At 37.2% G+C, this 22,516-nt stretch overlaps 1 protein-coding gene across 5 annotated transcripts in view; it reads right to left on the bottom strand.

Moving 5' to 3' along the window:
* TPRG1 (tumor protein p63 regulated 1) overlaps nucleotides 1-22,516 on the bottom strand; it is a 330,716-nt gene that overhangs the window by 63,238 nt on the left and 244,962 nt on the right. For all 5 annotated transcript variants that reach the window (XM_013982282.2, XM_013982280.2, XM_013982278.2 and 2 more), the window contains one exon: nucleotides 8,591-8,767. In XM_013982282.2, the coding sequence (XP_013837736.1) occupies nucleotides 8,591-8,767 (177 nt within the window). The remainder of the gene's footprint in view (nucleotides 1-8,590; nucleotides 8,768-22,516) is intronic.

Raw genomic sequence — 22,516 nt, 5'->3', positions numbered from 1 at the left:
GGTACACAACAAAAGGAGTTGACATCAGAGAAGCTCATGATTCAGATCCCACCATTATTTATCTACATGATTATACACAAGTGAATTGACCAGTCAGTTTCCTCATCATTATTTCTTGTGGATATATTTTTTAAAAATTGGGAGCATTAACAAATGAATATGGATTTTTAGAACTCTTTAAGGAACAAATCATTTTAGCACTTTACAATTTAAAAAACACTCTCATACCTATCACTTAAATGGGCTATATTTAATGAGCTAGGCTTGACAGGAATTTTTATCATTGACATTTTATAGATTGGAAATTGAGAGCCCAGGAATTAAAGTGAATTGTCCAAATTGAAACAGTAAGAAAATTGATGTGGTTAAGATTAGTCAAAGCTTTAAATTTATGGTTAATCTTAGAAACTGAGTCTTCCTCTCTTTCCTCCACTTTTCAGGAGATTATATACATAATAGGATTATAAAAATTAAATTTTAAATTAAGATGTGGGAATGAATCCAATTATGATAGAAATAAGATTTGGGGTTTTGATCTCGAATAAGGAACAATTACCAAATCTGCGTGTTAGCAACTAGTTAAACCAGTTACCCTGTAGGATAAACCAGACCTTTTATCATTTCCTGATTTTTGTGTCTGGTGAATGTTTTAATCCAAGAGAATCTTCCTTCATCTCAAAAATAAATGATCCATAGTCTATAGCTTTCTCTTGTCCATCACCCTCTCACTGCACATTAAGCCAAAGACAAAAGAGTGAATAAAACAAAACAACACTGTTTTGTAAGCACCCATATGTGGAATATGCTGGCACATGTTCTGCTAAGTTCCAATAGTCCTATTCCTAGAAAAGAAGCAGAATCTACATTAACAGGAGAGGTTATCTTCTCCCAGAGGGACAGAGAGGAGGAAAGGAAAGGAGAGAGGATGAAAAAAACAGAGGCAAGATCATAGAGAAAGAGGAGAGGAAAGGGAAGGAAAAGGAAGGAACAGGAGGGGAGAAGGGAGAGTGAAGGGAGAGAGAAAAAAGGAATAAAATATTATTTATTAAAAGAACACTGGACAGGAAATTGGAAGAATTGATACTGAAACCCAACTCATTCTAAATAGCTGATGGTACCTGAATCTCCGGACCTCTCTTGGTATCATCACTTTTTTCATTTCTAAAATATAGTCAATCCATGGTATTTATTCTTGGTATTGAAGGTCAAATGGCACAGAAGATGTTAAAGCTCCTGGTAAACAGTGTCAGCATGACCACCTAAGGCCAGCAGGTGCTAATATTGTCATTGTGTTTTCTTTTAGCAAGGGAATTGCTCACTCTCTTCAGTCTTTCCCCTGAGTCAATTTATGACTATTTAGCAGCTGATTTTCCCTTGCCTCTTCCTCCTTTTGCTGCCTGCTGCCGCCTGACCTCTTACTTATAATGGTGACTTAATGCCCAACCAAGCAAGGCCAATTGACTTGGAAATAAAGATAACAATCAAATTAATCTATTTAGTTCCATGTTAACAAAATCTTTTATCTGAGAGAAAATCAGAACTTGTTAACACCTGATATCTAGAAGGCATATTACTAAGGCTTTCAAGGTATCTAATTAGAGTTGTACAATAAGACTATTAATGAAACAGAATGACAATATGAATGACCTTTTGATAGATGAGGAAACAAAGTTAGCGGTTGTAAAATTGGGACCAAAATCCGGGGCTCTCCCCCTAGTCCAGAACTCAACTATGGAAGTTTGCTAAAAAAATTGAGCGGAACTTTAAAAACCACCCCTTCATCATGTTTCTAACCCCAGGGGCCCAGAAAAGGCCCTTTAATTTTTAACAGCATGCTAGATGCTGGCACAGGCTTTCTTACTCTAGCCCTAGAATGAAAAACTAAATAAAGCCATACGAGTTAATTAAGAGGACTGAAATTATATCAATTCTCTGCAGTAATAATTGGATGCCTCATGGGAAATAAAATCGAATATGCCATAAAAATGAAATTTGTCTGGTAAAACTAATGAAAGAAGGGAAGTGAAAGACAATAGAATGTAAGAATAGTATGAATATGCAGATTTCTTATGCTTCACTGGAGGTTTAATATATACTACTGAAGATGTCACATCAAGTGGAAGCATATTATCTAAATAAACAACCACTGATATAGCTGATAATGATACTTATAAAAAACTTAAAGTAAATGATATGGAAGTATAAAAAGAAGATTAAAAAGGGAGTTGTTAACATAAATGAGTTTATATTAGAGGGTAATAGATAATAATAATAATTGTCACTGCTGTGGTTTGATCCCTGGCCCAGGAACTTCTGCATGCCAGAGGAAGGAAGGAAGGAAGGAAGGAAGGAAGGAAAGAAAGAAAGAAAGAAAGAAAGAAAGAAAGAAAGAAAGAAAGAAACAAAGAAACAAAGAAACAAAGAAACAAAGAAACAAAGAAACAAAGAAAGAAAAGAAACAAAGAAAGAAACAAAGAAACAAAGAAAGAAAAAAAGAAACAAAGAAAGAAACAAAGAAAGAAACAAAGAAACAAAGAAAGAGAAATAGTAATTTAAAAAAATTAATTACCTTCTCTCAGTCTATGACAGATCAAAATTTAATTAATAAATTTATCCAAAAATTTAATTAATAAATAATTGGAAAAGACAGAGAAAATATAAATAACTTAATGATAATGGATCTAAGTATCATTTATCAAATACGATACAAAGAAAGCAGAGACTTCACCACATCCAAGTATATATGAAATGTTCATACAAATTAAGTATTGAAATGTAAAAATATTCAGTAAATGGCAAAGAGTAGAAATAGTAGAGACAACTTTCTCTAAACACAATGTAATAAAACTAGAAATTAATAATATAACTCAAGAGAGTAGGCACACTATAGTCAAGCTTCTGAAAAGCAAGCATAAAGATAACATTTGAAAGCAGCTAGAGAATATACAGAGGAATAACACTTCAAATGACTATGAACTTTTCTTCAGAAATTATGGAGACCAGATGACAGTGGAACAACACACTGTGAATGCTAAAAGAAAAAAACTCAAGTCAGAATTCTCTAACTAGAGAAAACATTCTTTAAGAATGAAAGTTAAATAAATGTCACCTCCCCCCAAAAAAAAGAAAATAAGAAATTTATCCCAGCATATTACAATGCAAAGTGCTGTGTATTTGGAAAATGACATCAAAGAGAAACCTGACTCTTCTAGAACAAAGAACATCAGAGATGAAAACATGTGCTTAAATATGAGACATTTTATATCCTGCTTTCTTTGAAATACATATGATTTCTTAAAGCAAAATTTATAACATTATCTTGCGGGGTTTAAAATGCACTTGAAAGTAATACATGTGACAAACTATAAAAGAAAAGGCAGTGAGGAGGGGATGTAAATGGACCTCTATGTATATGTGTACATATATACATTTATATATATTTATATGTATATAAATTTCTGAGTATTATGTTTTGATGTCTGACTGAGAAGAGATGCCTCCCTTAGGGGTAGCCCATTCTTAGAGAGAGTGATGGCCCAATCCATGGACTTTGATATGCAAATTAAACAATCCAGAGGCAAACCTTCTCTCTCTGGCCCATACTTCTCATGAGGCAATATTCCTCCTCCTTGGCTCAAGGCCAAGTACCAGACAATGAAGAACTACCTGTAGCTTAAAGCCTACAAAAAGTTTTCAAACTAGCCAATCCTAAACTCTTTACCCTGCCCTGCCTTGCCTTTCCAGTAGAAACTCCAATAAAGGACTTGGCCTAATTTCTCCCCTAGCTCCTGCCCCTTCTGCCTCTTGACAGATACTATGTATTCTTCTATGGCCCTGTATGACACCTTCTTTGGAATTTGTGAGCATAACAAACTTTATCCTTCCAAGCCTATTCTTTTTCCTCCTGTGACCATACTGACTGTATAGTGCCATTTCCAATGTGTACATTTTTAGAACAATATGTTTACAAGGTTTTTATGTTTTAAGTGTAGTATTATAATAGTAACCCTGAGTACACTATGAAAAGTTAAATATTTATATTCCTAGAGCAGCAGTTCTCAATCCAGTGATTTTTGCCCTGAGGGCACATTTGGTAATGTCTGGGGACATTTCTGATTGTCATAACACAGAGACAGGATGCTACTGGCACCTAGTGGGTAGAGGCTAGGGTTGCTGCTAAACATCCAGCAAAGTAAAAAACAGCTTCCCACACCAAAAAATGGTCCTTATCAAAATGTAAATAGATTGAGAAACTCTGTCTAAAGCAACTACAATATTACATAAAATGTTATAACTAAAAAGCCTAAATACATGTGTATATCCATATATATACTTATATGCATACATATGTAATACACATATATATATTTAAGAGGAATATTTAAATACTTAAAATAATTTAAATATTTAAAGAGAGGGTTAAAAAGGGGGAAAGGAATAAAAAATACAAGGGGGAATGGAAAACAAATAATAGGTAACTGTCTTGACTTCAATCATATCAAAATTACATAAAATGTGAAGGGACTAAATACTCCAATTAAAAGGCAGAGATTAACAAAACAGATTAAAAGTATGACTCAGTTGTGTGATCTCTACAGATAATGCACTTTTAATACAAAGATAACAAATGGATGAAAAATGTACTATGCAAAAATAAGTATAAAATTGATAGAGTGGCTATAATTATACGAGATATAAAGTAGGCTTTTAGACTTATGATATTTGCAGAGACAAAATAACATTTCACAATGAAAAAAGGCTTGATTCATCAAGAGAAAACATACTAATCAAGAATGTGTATGCATCTAACATACTTTCAAAATACATGAAGCAAAAAATAATAAAATTAAAGAGAAAAGAGAAACAAATTCTAACATTCCCCTCTCAGTAACTGATAAAAAAATCTAGACAGAAACTAGTAATAACATAAATAATTTAAACGCTATCAAATACATTGAACAAATTGATAGCTATAGAAAACTATACAAAAAATATTTTCAATGCACATAATAAACTCAAAAGATGTATTATAATTCAGTCAATAAAACGAGTCTTAATATATTTACAAGGATTAAAGTCAGAGACAATAGGTTTTCTAAATTAAAATTCAGTAATATTAAAATATCTAGAAAAAATCAAAATATTTGGAAATGTGCCAATTCAACTTCTAAAGTACCTATGGGTCAAAAAAAAGTTAAAAAAATTAGAAAATATTTCTGAGGAAAGATTGCAAAACATACAAAAATCTGCAAGATGTTGTGAAAGCAGCACTTAGAAGGATATTATAGGTTTAAATTCCCACATTAGAAAGGAAGAAAGGTCTAAAATCAATGCCCTTGGGTTGCAAATTAAAAAGTTTTAAAAAGAAAAACAGAAGCAAAAGAAATGAAGAAGGAGAAAAAAATGAAGAGTAGAAATCAACCAGATAGAGATCAGACAATTGTGAAAATTGGCAAAGTGAAAAGCGTGCCCTTGTTAAAACCAACAAAATTTATAGGTTCATCAACAAGAAAAAAAAAAAAAAAAGAGAGAGAGAGAGAACATAGATCACAAAAATTAGGAAAGAAGACATTAAAGGAATAATAATGGAATATTAACTATGTATGCTTTCAAATAAAATAACTTAAAAAATAAATCTTGAAAAATCACAATTTACCAAACAACACAGAAAAAAATTATAACTCAATATTTATAAAATGAATTAACTTTATTATCTAAAACTATCCTACAAAGAAATTTCAGGACCAGAAAAATTCCCTTGCAAATTCTATCAAACATTCAAGGAAGAGATAACAGCATTTACACACAAAAGCACTTAGAAAATAAAAGAAGGCAACAGTTTCCCACTTGCTTTATGAGACCAGCTAACCCAAATACCTGGCAAAGATATTGCAAAAGAATGAAAATAAAAAACTAATGTTCTCAAGAACATAGACAAAACTCCCTAATAAAAAATTAGCAAACTGAATTCAACAATGTATAGAAAGGACAATACTAAATGTGTTTATCTTAAGACTGAAAGATTGATTTAATATTTGAAAATCCTATTAACAAAAGGATTTTTTTAATTAGGCAAGCTGATGGAAAATAAATATGCATAGATAAATAATTTGAAAAGAAGATTAATAAGAGGGCTGTAAATATATCAGATATTAAAATGTTATAAAATGTTATAGTAATTAAAACCCTTTTGTACTCTAATAAACAAGAAATGGAATGGATAATCCAGAAATAAACACAAATAAATATGTAAAATATAAACTGATAGAGAGGGAAAGATGGAGTATTGAATAAATGATGTTGAAAAAACTAGCCTGCCATCTGGATTAAAAACTAAAGCTGATTGCATATCTTCTTCCTTATTTAAGGTAAATTCCAGATGTAACATAAATGTAAGGATTTTTAAAAATAAAATTACAAAACCCTAGAAGAAAATCTGAAAACCTGTTTTACAATTTGTGTAGAGAAAATCTTTCTCAAAAAGAAATAAACTTAGAAGCCTTGAAAGAATAAACATCTGATAACCTAAAACTCAAAGACAGTAAAAAAAAAAAGAATGAAAGAAAGAAAAAAAGAAAAAGAAAGAAAATAGCATTTTAAAGTTACAAAAGATATAACAAATGGGAAAAAATACTTGCAATACATATGGCAGAAACATGATGTTCTTTGATATATAAAGAGCTCTTAAAAATCAATAAGAAAAATCAATATCTCAATAGAAAAAAATATGGGCTATGTTCAAATAGGCATTATTTCATTTACATTTCATTTACTGAATTTGCATTACAGATAATTTGCATATATAAGGATATTTATAGCAGCTTTGTTTGTGGTAGAAAAGATAAAAATAAATAACTATGAATAAGGAGCTGGATAAATAGACTTGAAATGGTATAGGTTCCACTATTAAAAAGAATGAATTTAATCTACTATTATATATTAAAGTCCCAATGCATAACTTTGGGTAAAATAGCTTGAGGTAGGACATTTTATGACATGTGGACCCATCAAGTAAAATAATTTGTAAGAAATATATATATATGTATAAATATTAAAAAATATATAAACATATATAAACATACAAAGACATTTTATTCTTATATATTTACAGATTATTTCTTTAAAAAAATGAAACTGTTTACGCTGACTATCAGCTATGGAGATAATTCTGGAGAACCAGAAGTCTGGGGTAGGAGACTGTATCCTGACAGTAATTTTTTTTTTTTTTTTGCCATGTTTAAATATGTTTACAATGTGCCTGTTATTGAAAAATCCACAAGTTCAAGACATTAGTGAACTAAATCAATCATTTCTAGCATCCATGAAAAAAGCAAATAAAAATGTATTTGACTTGATATGCTTTCTGTAAGGAAAATCAATCACTTGATTGACCTGTGGGTTTTTTTTTCTGTATTTTAGAAAGACTTTTAGTTCTTACTTTACTTCATATCAGACCCACTGTTGGTTATTTAAGGAATAACAACAACAAAGAGGTAGCTGCCCTCAAAGAGCTCACAGTAGTAGCTCACAGTCCCATGGGAAGAGTTCACATTCAGAGGTAGAGAAGAAGACTGTTCTCCTTCTGGCTTAGATTTAAAATGTTTAGAAAAGTCAATTCCTTCTGAGACCATAAGAATCTACTCAGTTCAGCAACTCTCTTCTACAGACCTCACCAGGCCTCTTGATAACCATCAACATCTCCAAGAGAGTTGACCAAGCTCTGCTAAGCTTCCAGGGAAGGTCCCCAAGAGACTTAAGAAGAGCTATTAGCTATCGTGGCTTCTGTCCATTAAGCTTTCCAGAATAATTTCAATTCCCAAAGACATTACTTTTCTTCCTACCCCAAGTCCTTTGGTTTTGCTCTGCCTTCTGCTTGAAATATTCTTAAATTTTTGTACTTCTTTGACTAACTCCCACCCATGTCAAATATTGGCCCAAGTGCTTCTCCAAGAAAGCTTCTCTGATTTTTACCATACGAATTAGGTTGAGAACATTTCCTCCATGCCCCCACAGCTCTTTTCACTTTACTTGTAACCATTTGCTTGTCAGGTTCTCCTATGAAAGTACACATGTACTTAAAATTGTATCCCTGGTATCTGACACAGAGTAGAAACTCAAGGATTATTGGATGAATTAAACTACAGCAGCAGCATTCCCTTCATGGCTCAGTGGTTAATGAGCCCAACTGGGAGCCATGAGGATGCAGGTTTAATCCCTGACCTTGCTCAGTGGGTTAGAGATCCAGCATTGCTGTGAGCTGTGGTATGGTTCTCAGATGCGGCTCAGATCCCCTGTTGCCGTGGCAGTGGTGGAGGCCGGCAGCTGTAGGTCTGATTTGACCCCTAGCCTGGAAACTTCCACCTGCTTTGGGTGTGGCCATAAAAGGAAAAATAAATAGATAGATAAATAAATAAATAAATAAATAAATAAATAAAGTAAACCAACCAACCAACCAACCAACAAACTACAACTGCGCTGTTCTTCCCTGCATTCTTTCAGCTTACAGGACTGAACTGACCTATGTGATTGCTTCCCTGCCTGGTTCACCCCCACTGTACCACTTTCCCAAGTCTAAGACATCAATACTCACTTGTCCAGTGACATCCCAGGGAAGGAAAACTTGCCCAAGCAGATGCGATAGACAGCACTCAGGGGAATCCGTTGCAACTGCACACAGCTGAGCATGATGAAGTCATATTTACAGATCAAGAGAGTCTTGTCTGTGACCAGCAAGATCCTCTCCTTCTCATTGTTCCAGTGATCTATCCTGTAAAATCCAGAGAGAAGAAGAGTCAATGACATAATCTTTCCAAGTTGAAGATAATGGCATTTACTGACACATTTCTACTAGAAGAAAATGAGGAGGTTTGATCACCTCAGAAGAAAGGGGAGCTGAAGAACGCCATCCCTTCTCTCCCATTCTGGTCCTGTGACCAAGGGGAGAGAGAGGTGGAAGATCACAGAGAAATGTTTTTACAACCACAGAGCTCAGAAATGATTGCCACTGACAGGATCCATTAGGGGAAGAGCAAGATTACATCATGTTGGCAGTAAACTGACCAGATGCTCCTCTACATCTCCTCCACTCTCTGGAAAACCTTCGTGGAGCACATATTCCTCAAAGGACATCAAAAATATCTCTTTGTTCTAATTCAATGTGGACAACTTACTAAGCACTGGTTTATGCTAATCTCCAAAGGTCACATTATTGATTGAATATAAAAAATGGAGACTTGAATATCAGTCACTGACCCTGCTCTAGCCGTCACTATTTCAAGCTCATTCTATCATTTTCTTGTGGTAAGAATATAGCGAAACAAGTGAAGGAAAGTCTTATGAGCCAGAGACAAAGCTGACACTAGGTAAGCGTTTATTGATTTGTTTCAGATTTGAGATCCTTTCAGGGTACACATGGAACATTCTGAGAGTTAAGAACTCTCTAACAGAGAGACCAGGAAGGAATCAAAGTGGTGGCTTCTGGGTAAAAGGAAGTGAACACGGTCTGAAATTTCTCTCACCTACAGCACTTTTGCTGTCTGTCTGCTACAGCCTTTCCTATATAGCACTCTGTGACTTTTATTATAATTATTTCAGTGCATGTTTTGTCTTCCCTAAGAGACTGAAAAGGATGATTCTTGACTGATTCATATCTGAAGCCCCACTACACACAATCAATTTAATGCAAAGATAATATGGGTACCCTGCTCCCATTCATCATCACACAGCCACCACAATGCTATTCCTAAAATAAAAAGGCAATGATGTTACTCCCTTGTTCACTTTATTAAACAGCATCCTTTAGATTTCAGGGTTATTTTTAGATTTCAAATCCAAGTCACTTCACATGGACTACAATTTCCTGATGGTCTGGGGTCTGACCGTGGTCATCTTACAGCAGGCTGAGAAAACTCATTGTCCAAAGCATAGTTCAATTGCCTCATTGAAAGATTTCTTAAATTCCTTTATAAGCTTGTCCCCCTATTACACTCTCTCAAAGCATTCTGATCCTTTTTTCCTTTTCAGCACTTACCATGGTTTGTAAGAAGGAACAAGGCATGAAAGATTTAGCAACTGGCACCACAAATTAGAACAGATCCCCAAATGCAAAGGGTAGGACCATATCAGTGAATGTGGTCTGAGCATCACCCCTACATGTGTATGTGTGTGTGTGCACATGCATGCACTCCATGAGGGCAGAGACTTGCCTCTGGAGCTAGTTACTCTTTTCCTGTCAAATAGCATGCACTGAATAAATATCTATTGAGTACATCAATGAGTGTTGATCATAATCATTTTGAAGGTGTTTGGGCTGGATGAGTGTGGAGGTGAAAACTGCCAGCTCTACCAATGACTAACTCTGTAAGATTGGACATTGAGTCTGTCTGTAGTCCATGTTCCTTATCTGAGAAATGGAGACAGTACTTCTACTCATCTCCTAAGTTTGGGGAGAGGATGAAAGGACATGACTCTCAATCAGTGCTTTGTAATTTAGCTGTCATCGTCATTGGCAGGGACCTAAGTGACTAAGTGACCTTGGGTAACCCCAAGGTATATGCCATTCATCAATGCAGTCTAAAGACAGACAGGCAAGATAATGTTAGGAGTTAAGTCAATTGGGGGAGAAACAGGAGGCGACATGAAGGAGAGAAAAGGGGAGATGAAGGAGGAAGAAATAGGAAGAAACAGAAGAAGAAAAGAAAGATGAGATCATTGCATTATCATATGCCAACCAGGATGCATGTACAGTATCAGCTCTACATCTCCCCACAACCCTTTGAAGAAGGTCACATCTGCAGTCACTCGCTAGAAAATGCTAGTAGAATTAGTGATGTAGAGTCCGAGAGATCTGGTTTAAATCTTGCTTCTGTGATTTCCATCCACTCCAACAATGCTGCAATACTCAACTTCTACTCCACTGAGAGAAGGAGAGAATTCTTGATAATCTGTTTAACATTCTCAGTCTTAGTCAGAAAGAGACAAGGATTGTGAAATGTTTTATCAGTTATCTACATAAACTTCTCCAAATAGATTGTATCTACTTAGCAGCAAGTTATAAGCTGCTGCCTAATAAACCAGATTTGTTTTTAGTCTAAAAAATCCTCAGATTTTGGTTGAATGGCTTTACTGAAAATGTCAGCACTCCATAATGAGATTTATTTTAAAAGGTAAAGGATGGATTCGAGGGGTGGGGGGAGAAGATTCTTTTTAGGAACACAAAGTGCTCTGCTGTGACACAGACTCTGCATAATTTACATGTCGGGAAAGTCTGAATCCAAGTAAACACACAGGCTTATAAATAGTTTGGGGCCATCATCTCTAGCTCTTGGGTGGTATATTTATTCACTTAGACTTCAATCACACCTTTTTTTTCCCCCAATGAACTCTTGGAGAAAACATCAAATTTTATATTTCTAATATTATTACAATTTTAGTTTGGTTGGCAATAATATTCAGAAGAAGTAGAGAAGTAGAAATAATAATAATGCATTGTATTTGTGCAGTTCATGGAGGTTCACAAAGCCCTTGACTAGCAATACTCTTATTTAATCCTCCTAACAATCCTTTGGACCAAATTCTATTACCCTCATTTTAGAGACAAGAAACTCAGCTCCAGAGATCCTTAAAATGACTTAGGTGCCCTTACACCTAGCAAGCCCTGAAACAAGTATGGAGACACCAATTCCAGATATAATGTAGGTTTTCTCCCTGGTACCCCTCACCTCCCAGTAGAGAACACTTCAGTGTGGTAGGCAAATGTAGTAAAACCCACCTATGGAAGGAGCCGATTTGGTCTATACCACTTCTGGAACGGTTCTCTCTGGGAAATCTCTCCCCCAAAACAACACTCATAACTGTCCCCTCCAGACTTTGACCTCTTCCAGTGCTCCCTATCTTAAGGAAGAACCCTCCTTCCATCCATTATGCAGGTGAGAGATTTAAGAGTCTTTCTGAACTCATCCTATTTCTTCACCTCTCATGCTAAGTCCTAAACATATTACTCCCCAGCATCTCTCAAAACCATCCACGTCTCTCCATCTTTATTTTCACCATCTTAATCCAGTCTGCCCACATCTCCTGCCTGGACTATTGCAACCACCTTTTCATGGGCTTGGGTTACTAGCCACCTGGGCCTGATGGATCTGCATAAACTTTAGTTCCCTCCCAATCTTGTCGCCATACTGCAATGAGGTAGACCTTTTAAAAAAAAAAACACATCCGGCCTTTTACCCGCCTCCCCCTGCCCCCCACACATACCAACTCTGGCTTCAAAAAGTTCAACTGTTTTCCATAGCCCTTATGAGAAATGAAAAAAATCTCACCTGGTCTAAAAAGCTCTGCAGGGTCAGGTCTGACCTATGTCTTCAACTTCATTTCAGGCCAGGCCTCTGCACGCCCTTCTCCTTGATCTTCTTTCAGTTTCTTGGACTTACGATGCCTGCTCCTACTGAAGGGACTTTGCACATGCTGTTCCCTTTGCTGACCATGTTCTTCCTGATCTACTGTACCTACTTAGCGCCTATAGTGCTGAGCTCAATTACTCCTTTCTGTGGCATTACACTTTTCCAGATCTCTGTGACCACTTCTCTTCTTTCTAATATAGACTTTAGAACAGCACATTTCTCCTTCACTGTACTTATCTCAGATGCAATTTTATAGTTACTTCTATGATTACCTAATTAATGTCAGTCTCCTACACTGTACACTTCACAGAGTCAGTTCTTTGCTTTGTGTCTCCAAGGCAATAGGTACCCAAAAAATGCTTCTGAAATGAATTAATGAAAAATTAATGAAGAATTAATCATCTCTGTGAAATGCAACCTACATGCTTTGCCTCATTCTGCTTGAAGAATCCTATACTCGGGTTTACACATTGAAATATGCCCCCATAAAATAGCACATTTTTAAAAAAATCAGTAACATTGGGATAATGTTCATGCCATAAAGTGAGACAAAGCAGAATACAAAATATTACCTTCAGTATAATTCCAATTTTGTAGCAACAACAAAGTACATAGATGAAAATGTTAATACTTATTTTTTCTGAGTGATGGGATTTCCAATGACTTTCACTTCTTCTCATGCTTTTTTTTTTTAGCCAGAGTTTAATTTTTATGATAAACATTCTAGTTTTATGAGAAAAGAGATATTTTGAAATAAAAAATCACTATCCTTCAAGTTCCCAGCTTAAATGCTACCTATTTAATGGCACCTTCCCCTCACGTCCCTCACCTTCAAGTAGATGTCATCTCTTGCCTTTAAATACACAAAAGCCTTTATCAGTGCTTCCATTGTGGTCTTAGTCACAATTTCCTGTACTTGTCCTTCTCTTTCTCCCACATTTGATGAGAGGCCCTCTGGGGGTAAAGACAGCACCTGAGTCCTATCTGGGTCCATTACTGTGCCCAGCACAGAGCCAAAGAGAGAGCAAGGTCTTAGCAAATCAACAGAGTACGGAATAAAAATATTAGAATAATAAGATTCATCTTCTCGGTTATGAGAGCCTGTCTTTCCTGGCAGACGATTTGCCACACCCTTCCACCACACATCCATTCATCCTCAGCTCTCCCTTCATCACCCTTTTGACAGGGAGGGAACCTAGACCTCCTCATGGAAACTGGGAACCTAGTTGCTCCAGGAGATTTGCAGTTTCCTGGGATTACAACAGTTTCGCCAGCAGAGGGCAACAGCGAACTAGCAATGACAGGCGGGACCCATCTGAGGAAGTTTCCAGGACCACCCCCTAACCCCCCAGTTACTCAAATCTTCCCAGATGCTTCCCAGTGGCCCTAGGCCTAACAATACTTTCAGTTGCTCTTTTCAGGCTGTGTCAAATCAATTTGTGGTTTGGAAATAATTTTTCTCCCCCAAATATTTTCTTCTATCATTCCCCCGGACACGTATGCACATGCATGCACACGTGTGTAGGCCGTACATGTGCGCATACCACTCAGTGAGATATCTTCCCTGATATTGAATAGAGTGGTTATACTTGATTTAAAAATCAATCTTCTTTCCTGTGACCCTCTAGCTTCCTAGCACAACCCAGCCCTTGAAAGAAGACGACAGTATATTGGCTAGCCAGGAATCAGCAACTCGGGAGGAAAACACTGAATCATTCATTCCACACATATTCCCTGAGCACCCACTGGGTTCCAGGCTCTAAAGAGAATCCAATTTGGGTTTGCTATTCAAACACAAACAGATGAAAAATGCATGGCACTGAAGCAAAGTAATTTCCCTCTCCCTGAGTTAAGTGAAGTCTTATAAAACCTTTAGCTAAATAACCCACATGCAACTCTTTCAATCATTTGGTTACTCTTTCCCTGGGCCTCTCCAAGTTGTTTAAAATAGGGGACCCTCCAAGTAAACACAGCATTCTAATAAAAACCCGATGTCCATAAACCTTCCCTGTTCCTGTCCCCTGAATTGACTTCCTGTGGTTCGTGTTTTTCCCCACTACTCCATGCAGCCAGTCATGTATCAGGCCCTGTGAGAGCTACCAGGAGTCCTGAGAAAAGCATTCAGCTCTTAAGGGATACATGGTTCTCTGAGATATGGGATGAAATCCCCCATGAAAGAGTCGATGTGGGGTAATAAGACTGGATAATGACAATACAAGTCCACAAGACCACAAACTCAGGTGACTGGATTCCCAACCCACCGTCCCCAGGGCTGAGGAAAAGAAGCCCCAGGCATCTATCCAATGCCCTTAAAGAAGACCCTCTTACCAGCTTTTCATTTCCTGCTATTTGGTGAAGGAAAAGCACAAGTCACAAAGAAAGGACAATTCTTTGGAACATACACACACACACACACACACATAAACACACACACACAAAAAGACTCTCAGGAATATGTATTCATTTCTTCACTATGCCTTTAGCATGTACCAATATAGTACTAAATGTCCCCATAAAATATGGGGAGGATAAACCTGGAAACATTCATTTTTGAATCCACAAAGACTATTTTTTTTCCTGAGTAAGGGAATTCCTACCCTGAAGTTTCATACTGCTCCAGCTGATTGCAGAAAATGCAAAGGTCAACTTTTCCCCTGGAAAAGAATGTCCATGAGAAGGCATCCATCATGCTTTATGAAATAGGAAGGAAGTCATCATGAGCAAAGCAAAGGAAACTCAGAGGAGCAGGAGCTCTAGCAGGAGGGGTAAGGAGAAGCCACATCACATGCTGGAATACCACGATTTCTTTGCAATGTGTGAATGTTTTCACATAGATGGTTATTATCCCCTACTTTACATGGGGAGGAACCAAGCCCCAGTCAAGTGACATGCTTCTAGTATGAACGGCAGGGTCAAGGTGAGAATCCAGGTCTTTGAGACCCCCACCTAGGCTAGGTACATTCCATCTAGCTGCTTCTCCCACTGTACTTTCCCCGTGCAGTCAGGCAGTTGTGCTCTCCCTACCATAGTACCATAAGCAAGAGGCTATTTTAAAAGCTTACACAAAAGAGAAGACTCTGAGCACACTCCATCCTTCTCTCTTTCCCACAAAACCACTGAAGGGCTATTGAATAGCTCTAGTCCTCCAGCACACCAGGCAGAAGGCAGGCACTAACAAGAGGTCCACCCCCTGAGGGGCTCTCTCCTCCCCTCCTCCCCCAAATTCACTTCAGGGGATTCACTTGATCAGAAGCCAGAGCAGCTGGCAGGAGAACAAGGACTAATTTTGAGGAGGCGGCAGAGAGGGAAGAACAGAGGGACAAAATGCAACAAAGGCTCACATCTCCCCACCTCCATTGTTTTGTTCTTTTAAATGGGAAAGATGTTTGCTTACTGTACTGTGTTAGTTACATCTCCTTGGGTACAGCAGACACAGCCCACATCAGGCGAGTCCAAGAAGAGATGTGTTATAAAAATACTCTGAGGAATCCCACAGAAATCCAAGAACAGGAACCATAGCGCAGTTGGGCTTTATGAAACCTGGAAAGTCACAAGGAATAAAATTTGCTCTCTCGGAGGCCGTCTCTTTCATGATGTCTGTGTATCCTTCTACACATCCCATATCTTTCCTCTTGACCGATGTGCTCCTTCTGCTTACTGCCAGTGTTCATTCCCCTTGAATTCCACCTTACCTGTGACCTTTGTTTCCTTAGTCTTGATTATCTATGAATTTTCAATCTGCTCTCAGAGCTAAGTGGCCTCTGTGGCCCTATATGTCAGTTCAGACTCTCAAGATAGGGTGTTCTATTAGTCCAAACAATTCCTTTGAGTTGCCTTTTGGGGTCTCAAGTTGACTAATGGATTAGCTCCTCTTTGTCCAATCAGCTATGGCCAGAGGCTGAAGTTATATAGTAGAAAACAGAAATTGCCAGTGAGAAGCACTTTTATTCTTTTTCAGAATTGTTTCAACTTTTTGTCTTTCCATAAAAAATTTAGGATAGTCTTGTCTATACCTACAAAAATCTTGCTAAGTTGGAAAGGAATTATGTTAAACCTGTACATCAAATTTATGGAGAATTGACGTCTTTACTATATTGATTCTTCCAATATGAATGTAGCTTGTCTTTCCCTTCATTTAGATCTTATTTGATGTCTTTCAGCAGCATTCTGTAAGTCCTATACACATTTGTTAAATATTTGCATTTAAATATTTTTTTCTTTTTTGAGTAATTACTATTGTTATTATATTTTTGTTTTCACTCATTTAATGCTAGTATATAGAAATGCAATTGATTTTTGTTACATTGAGCTTGTACTTTTGCAAACTTTCTAAACTCATCTATTAGTTCTGAGAATTTTTTGTTAGATTCCTTGGCATTTTCTTCATAGATTACCATGTCATCTGCAATTAGTGACAGTTTTCATTTCTTTCTGATTGACCTGTATTCCTTTTATTTCCTTTTCTTGTCTTATTATTCTGGCTAGAATTTCTAGGACTATGTTGAATATTGGTACTGACAGTGGACACATGCTTTGCTCTCAGTCTTAGGGGGAAAAAATTATCTTTTCCCAACAGAGTGATGTTAACTATAGGTTTTATTTAGATATTCTTTATCAAGTTGAAAGCTCACCCCCCCCATTATTTTTTGAGTTTTTGTCATGAATAGGTGTGTTGAATCTTGTCAAATGCTTTTTCTGAATTCATTGATTTGATCACATGATTTCTATTCTTAAGCCTGTGTATGGTAGATCATATTGATTAATTTTGTAATACAAAACCAGCCTTCCAAACCTGGAGTAAACATCACCTGGTCAGAGTATATAATTATCTTTACATATTGCTGAATTTTATTTGTTAATGTTTTGCTATTTTTTAACATCTATTTTCATGAGGGGTATTGGTCTGTAGTTTTAATTTTGTGCTGTCTTTGGATTTAGTATCAAGTTAATATTGAACTGGGAAGTGTTCTTGTCTGTTTTCCGAAAAGATTACGTAAATTGGTGTTCATTCTTCTCTAAACATTTAAGAGAATTCTCCAATGAAACCACCTGGGCCTGGATATTTCTTTGGGGGAAGGTTTTCATTACAAATTTAATTTTCTAATTGTTATAAGGCTACTCAAATTATTTATTTAATCTTGGGTGAGTTGTGGTAGTTTGTGTGTATTCAGGAAGTGGTTCATTTTATCTAAGTTGTCAAATGTACTTGTGTTGAGTTGTTAGCTATAGTTTCTTATTATCTCTTTGCTATTTACAGGGTTTGTAGTGACATCCCCTGTTTCATTCTTAACATTGGTAATTTGCATCTTCTTTTTTTTCTTTGTCAGCTTTCCCAGCAGTTTGTCAATTTTATTGAACTTTTCAGAGAACCAGCTTTTTGTTTCTTTAATTTTCCCTATTGTTTTTGTTTTTCATTAGTTCTACTTTTATTGGTATTATTTCCTTCATCCTTTTCACTTTGGGTTTGTATGTTCTTTTTTCTAATTTTTGAATCTGGAGCTTATATCATTGACTTGGGATATTTTCTCAATTGATTTGAGCACTTTTCCTTTAGTTCTATAAATGTCTTTCTCGGGACTGCTTTAGCTGCAGCACACACATTTTGATATGTTGTAATTTTATGTATATTCCATTCAATAAACTTTTTTAAAAAAATTTTTAAGATTCTCTCTTTGACTACAGATTATTTACCAATTTTTTTTTTTTTTTTGGCTTTTTGTTATTTCTTGGGCCGCTCCCGCGGCATATGGAGGTTCCCAGGCTAGGGGTCCAATCGAGCTGTAGCTACCGGCTTACGCCAGAGCCACAGCAACGCGGGATCCGAGCCGCGTCTGCAACCTACACCACAGCTCACGGCAACGCCGGATCCTCAACCCACTGAGCAAGGGCAGGGACTGAACCTGCAACCTCATGGTTCCCAGTCGGATTCGTTAACCACTGCGCCACAACGGGAACTCCATTATTTACCAATATTTAGAGGTATGTTGTTTTGTTTCCAAGTGTTCAGAGATTTTCCTATCTTTCTATTATTGATTTTTTGTTTGATTCCACTGTAGTCAGAGAACATACTCTGTTATGATTTTGACTATTTTAAATTTGGTGAGGTTTGTAGGATATAATGGATCTTGGTATATGTTCTATGGGTGTTTGAAAAGAACATGTATCCTTGGTGGAGTTATTCTTGGCTATTACTTGCTAGAGTTCTATAAATGCTGATTGGGTCCTAGTGTTTTTAAGATCTTCTAAATCCTTGCTGACTTTCTGTCCATTTTTTATACCAGTTATTGAAAGAATGGTCTTGAGGTCTCCAACTATAATCATGGATTTTTCTATTTCCCCTTTCAGTTCTAACAGTTTTATTTCCCATATTTTTCAGCTCTATTCTTTATGATTACCTTTGCTTCTTGGTGTATTAACCCTTTCATCATATACAATTTCCTCTCAGTTTCTCTGGTAATTTCCATTGCTCATAAGTCCACATTTTTATTAATTCACACAGCACAGTATTTCAGAAACCACAGTAATTCTTAAACTTTTTAAATCTTTCTATTGAACATACTAGTAAAAGCAGGGCCTCTCTTCTCTTCACATTGATTACTCTCCCTAGATCCAACTTACTTTCCCTAAAACAGGGCATTTTGGGACAACTTAGGGACCCCATAGAGAGGAGACAATTTCCTCTTTGAGAATCAGGCAGCATGTTTATTCATATGAGACATAATAGTTGTTTGTATAACAGCTGTAGTGGCCTGTGTTGTTAGCCTCAATATTAAAATTAGGGTCTTATTTATTTTCTTTAATAAAACACACACTGGCAATCCCCTAAAAAATCAAGACTAAGTTTAAATTATTGGGCAATTATTTCCAGAATCTATTACTTCTCTAATAATGTCAAACATCTTATTTGATAGCTCCAAATGGAAATGCCTATATGGTGGTCATGAAAGAAACATAAAGGCAGTTGTATACTATAAATAGTAAACACATTCTAAAATAATAATTATGATAATGATGACGTCCTGATTTTATTTCCTTTGTACAAATTCTCCTATCTCCTGTGATTGATTTCAACATCCCAAAGTGAGGTCACTGGACATGGAGTTGGAAGAGACGCACTCAGTTGGCTGTCAAGAGTAGAAGAGCCACACACACCACTGCATCAGGGAAGAAAAAGGTGCCAGTAGAAGGCAATAAGTAGTGACAAGGTGTTCATAATCTGGGAGCACATACCTTAACTAAAAACATTCAAACTCAAATTTTGAAAAATACTGAGCCGGGTGGAAATGGCTTATGGATCCCCAATTTGTGACTCCAGGAAAAAAAAAATCCAAACTTCTTAGCCTGGCATTCAAAATCCTTTACTTTCTGCTTCCTTTCTGCCTCTCTGGCTTGTTTCTAGTTCTCTGACTCTTGCTCAGGGTAAGTCAGCCACACTGAACTATTTGTGGTTCCCTGAGACTGTCTCTGTTACTCAGCACAGACTCTTCCCTCTTCCTGGGCTGTTCTTTCCCATCAGATCTTTTTGGAAATTTCTCTTCCTTCTTTAGTCCTGGATATCCCCTTGATCTACCTCAATAATGTAGATACATTGAGGTCTGTGCTCCCACATAATCATTTGCAGGACTGTGTATCACCATTTGTCACACTGTGTCATGACTTCATTTACACATCCTCCTTCCCCACAAGACTGAGAGCTCCTTCAAGATGGAAATTTTAGGAGTTCTCCTTATGGCTCAGTGGTAAGGAATCTGACTAGTAACCATGGGGATGTGGGTTAGATCCCTGGCCTCGCTCAGTGGGTTAAGGATCCAGCATTGCTATGAGCTGTGGTGAAGGTCACAGACATGGCTCAGATCCTGAGTTGCTGCGGTTGTAGTGTAGGCTGGTGGCTACAGCTCCAATTCGACCCCTGACCTGGGTACCTCCATATGTTGCAGGTGTGGCCCTAAAAAGACACACACACAAAAAAAAGATTTAAATTTTATCTTATTTGTTTCTGTATTTTCATCATTTAGGGTGGAGTCTTGGCTTATTTAAGGAGCTCAGTAAATACATAAATGGATGTATAAATGAGTAAATATTAATTAATAATAACAATAATAAAAGCTAACACTTAGGTGGCACATAATATGTAGCAAAAATTTGTGTGAGGCTTTATTAATATATTAAATAATTTAACCCTTAAATTAGTATCCCTCTTTACATTCCCATTTGATAAATGATAAAACTGAGGCCCAGAGGATATAAGAGATTTATATACCAAGGTCATATAGCTAGTAAGTGATGGAGCTGCATTAGGGTTTTTTTTTTTCAGCTCTTGGCTTTTCCCCATTCCTCCCTAATTCATAGCAGTCTTGGGAAAACACTTTCAGGTAAGTTTGTGATTGCAGTAACTAAACGCCCTCACTCTCCTATAATTCAGGCTACTCAGGGACCATTAGCTATCTGGATGAGCCTGCTGCCATTGGGGAAGTTATAGAGAAAAGCAATGTGTTTAATTAAGTGGTTGTCTAAAACACCCACCCAGTATAAATGGATTCTGGCAACAGAGGTGCTTTTGCTGCTGCCAGAGTACTGCCACAGGTCATTAACATCTTGATAGATTTGAGGCATTTTTCAGCCTGAGTACTTTCACCCAATGATGGAAGAAGTCTCGTTGGGCATTGAACTGCTTGGAGGGCCAGGATGATGGAGGGTAGGACTCTATGGGTGGACATTATTAGTATCAGTGCGGGGCTTCAAACAGTAGATGACTCTATCAAAATTAAATGCAAATCAAGTGCATGATAGGTTCTGAGCCCCTACCATGTACCAGACACTGTACCAAGTCCCAGGAGGTGGGCAGAGATGGGCTTATAAATGTCAATCAGAATCAGGCCCTAACTTAGAGTTCTCGTCATGGCTCAGTGGTTAACAAATCCAGCTAGGAAAGATGAGGTTTCGGGTTCAATCCCTGGCCTTGCTCAGTGGGTTAAGGATCCGGCATTGCCGTGAGCTGTGGTGCAGGTTGCAGACGCAGCTCAGATCCCACATTGCTGTGGTTCTGGTGTAGGCCGGTGGCTACAGCTCTGATTTGACCCCTAGCCTGGGAAACTCCATATGCAGTTGCGGCCCTAAAAAGACAAAAAACCAAAAATAAAAAGAATCAGGTCCTAACTTAAGGAATGCTTTCCTCATAAGAAGCACAATGAACTATACTATGTAGCCTAAGGTGACCACAGAGAAGGTTATTCTGGTTGTGTGAATATGGAAAATATTTATGGCCACAGTATTTCTGAAGGACAGGAAAGGTCTGGATAGCCAGGAAGTAGAGAAAGCACATGAAGTAGAGAAAATGAGATGAATACAATCATAAGACCAAGGCACTGCAACAGGAACTCTGGGGAAACAGCAGGCAGATGAATTTGAATGATAGAATTTGTTAAGAGGCATAATGGTAAATCAAGCCAGAAAGGGAATTCAATCCCTGACATGCAGAGTCTTAAAGATGCAAAGAAGGGGATGCAGGTAGTGAGAATCCACTGCTGTCCTCAGATCATGAGCATGACAGTGACCTACACCAATGCTCCAAATGTTTAATCATAGAAATCAGATTCAGGTTCATTATGATGTGGGGAGGGGTTCTGAGGGTCAGCATTGCTAACAAGTTCCCAGGTGCTGCTGTTGCTGCTGATTCCAAGACCACACTTTGAGTGGCAAAGTCTAGAATAGATGGAAGGATAAAAAAATGAGTGGAGTTGGATAGAAGCCACATTTCAAATTATTAATTTGCATATTACATTTATCATTCATGACTAAAGTATGTAGTAATCCCTCACTCTGCAGTCTGTTTGGGGTTTTTTGGGGGGTATTTTTTAAATTATCAGTAGCAGTATTTTTCGTTACAAAAGTAATTCAGCACACCTTTTTTTAAATTGCCTTTTTAGGTCCACACTTGTGGCATATGGATGTTCCCAGGCTAGGGGTATAATCAGAGCTACAGCTGCCAGCCTACGCCCCAGGCACAGCAACACCAGATCCTTAACCCACCGAGCAAGGCCAGGGATCGAGCACGCAACCTTATGGTTCCTAGTCAGATTCATTTCCGCTGCCCCACGACAGGAACACCTCAGCAC

Source organism: Sus scrofa, chromosome 13 (genome assembly GCF_000003025.6).
Source record: "Sus scrofa isolate TJ Tabasco breed Duroc chromosome 13, Sscrofa11.1, whole genome shotgun sequence".
NCBI lineage: Eukaryota > Metazoa > Chordata > Mammalia > Artiodactyla > Suidae > Sus > Sus scrofa.
Note: the sequence above shows the minus strand (reverse complement) of the source record. Positions and strands in the feature narration are given on the sequence as shown.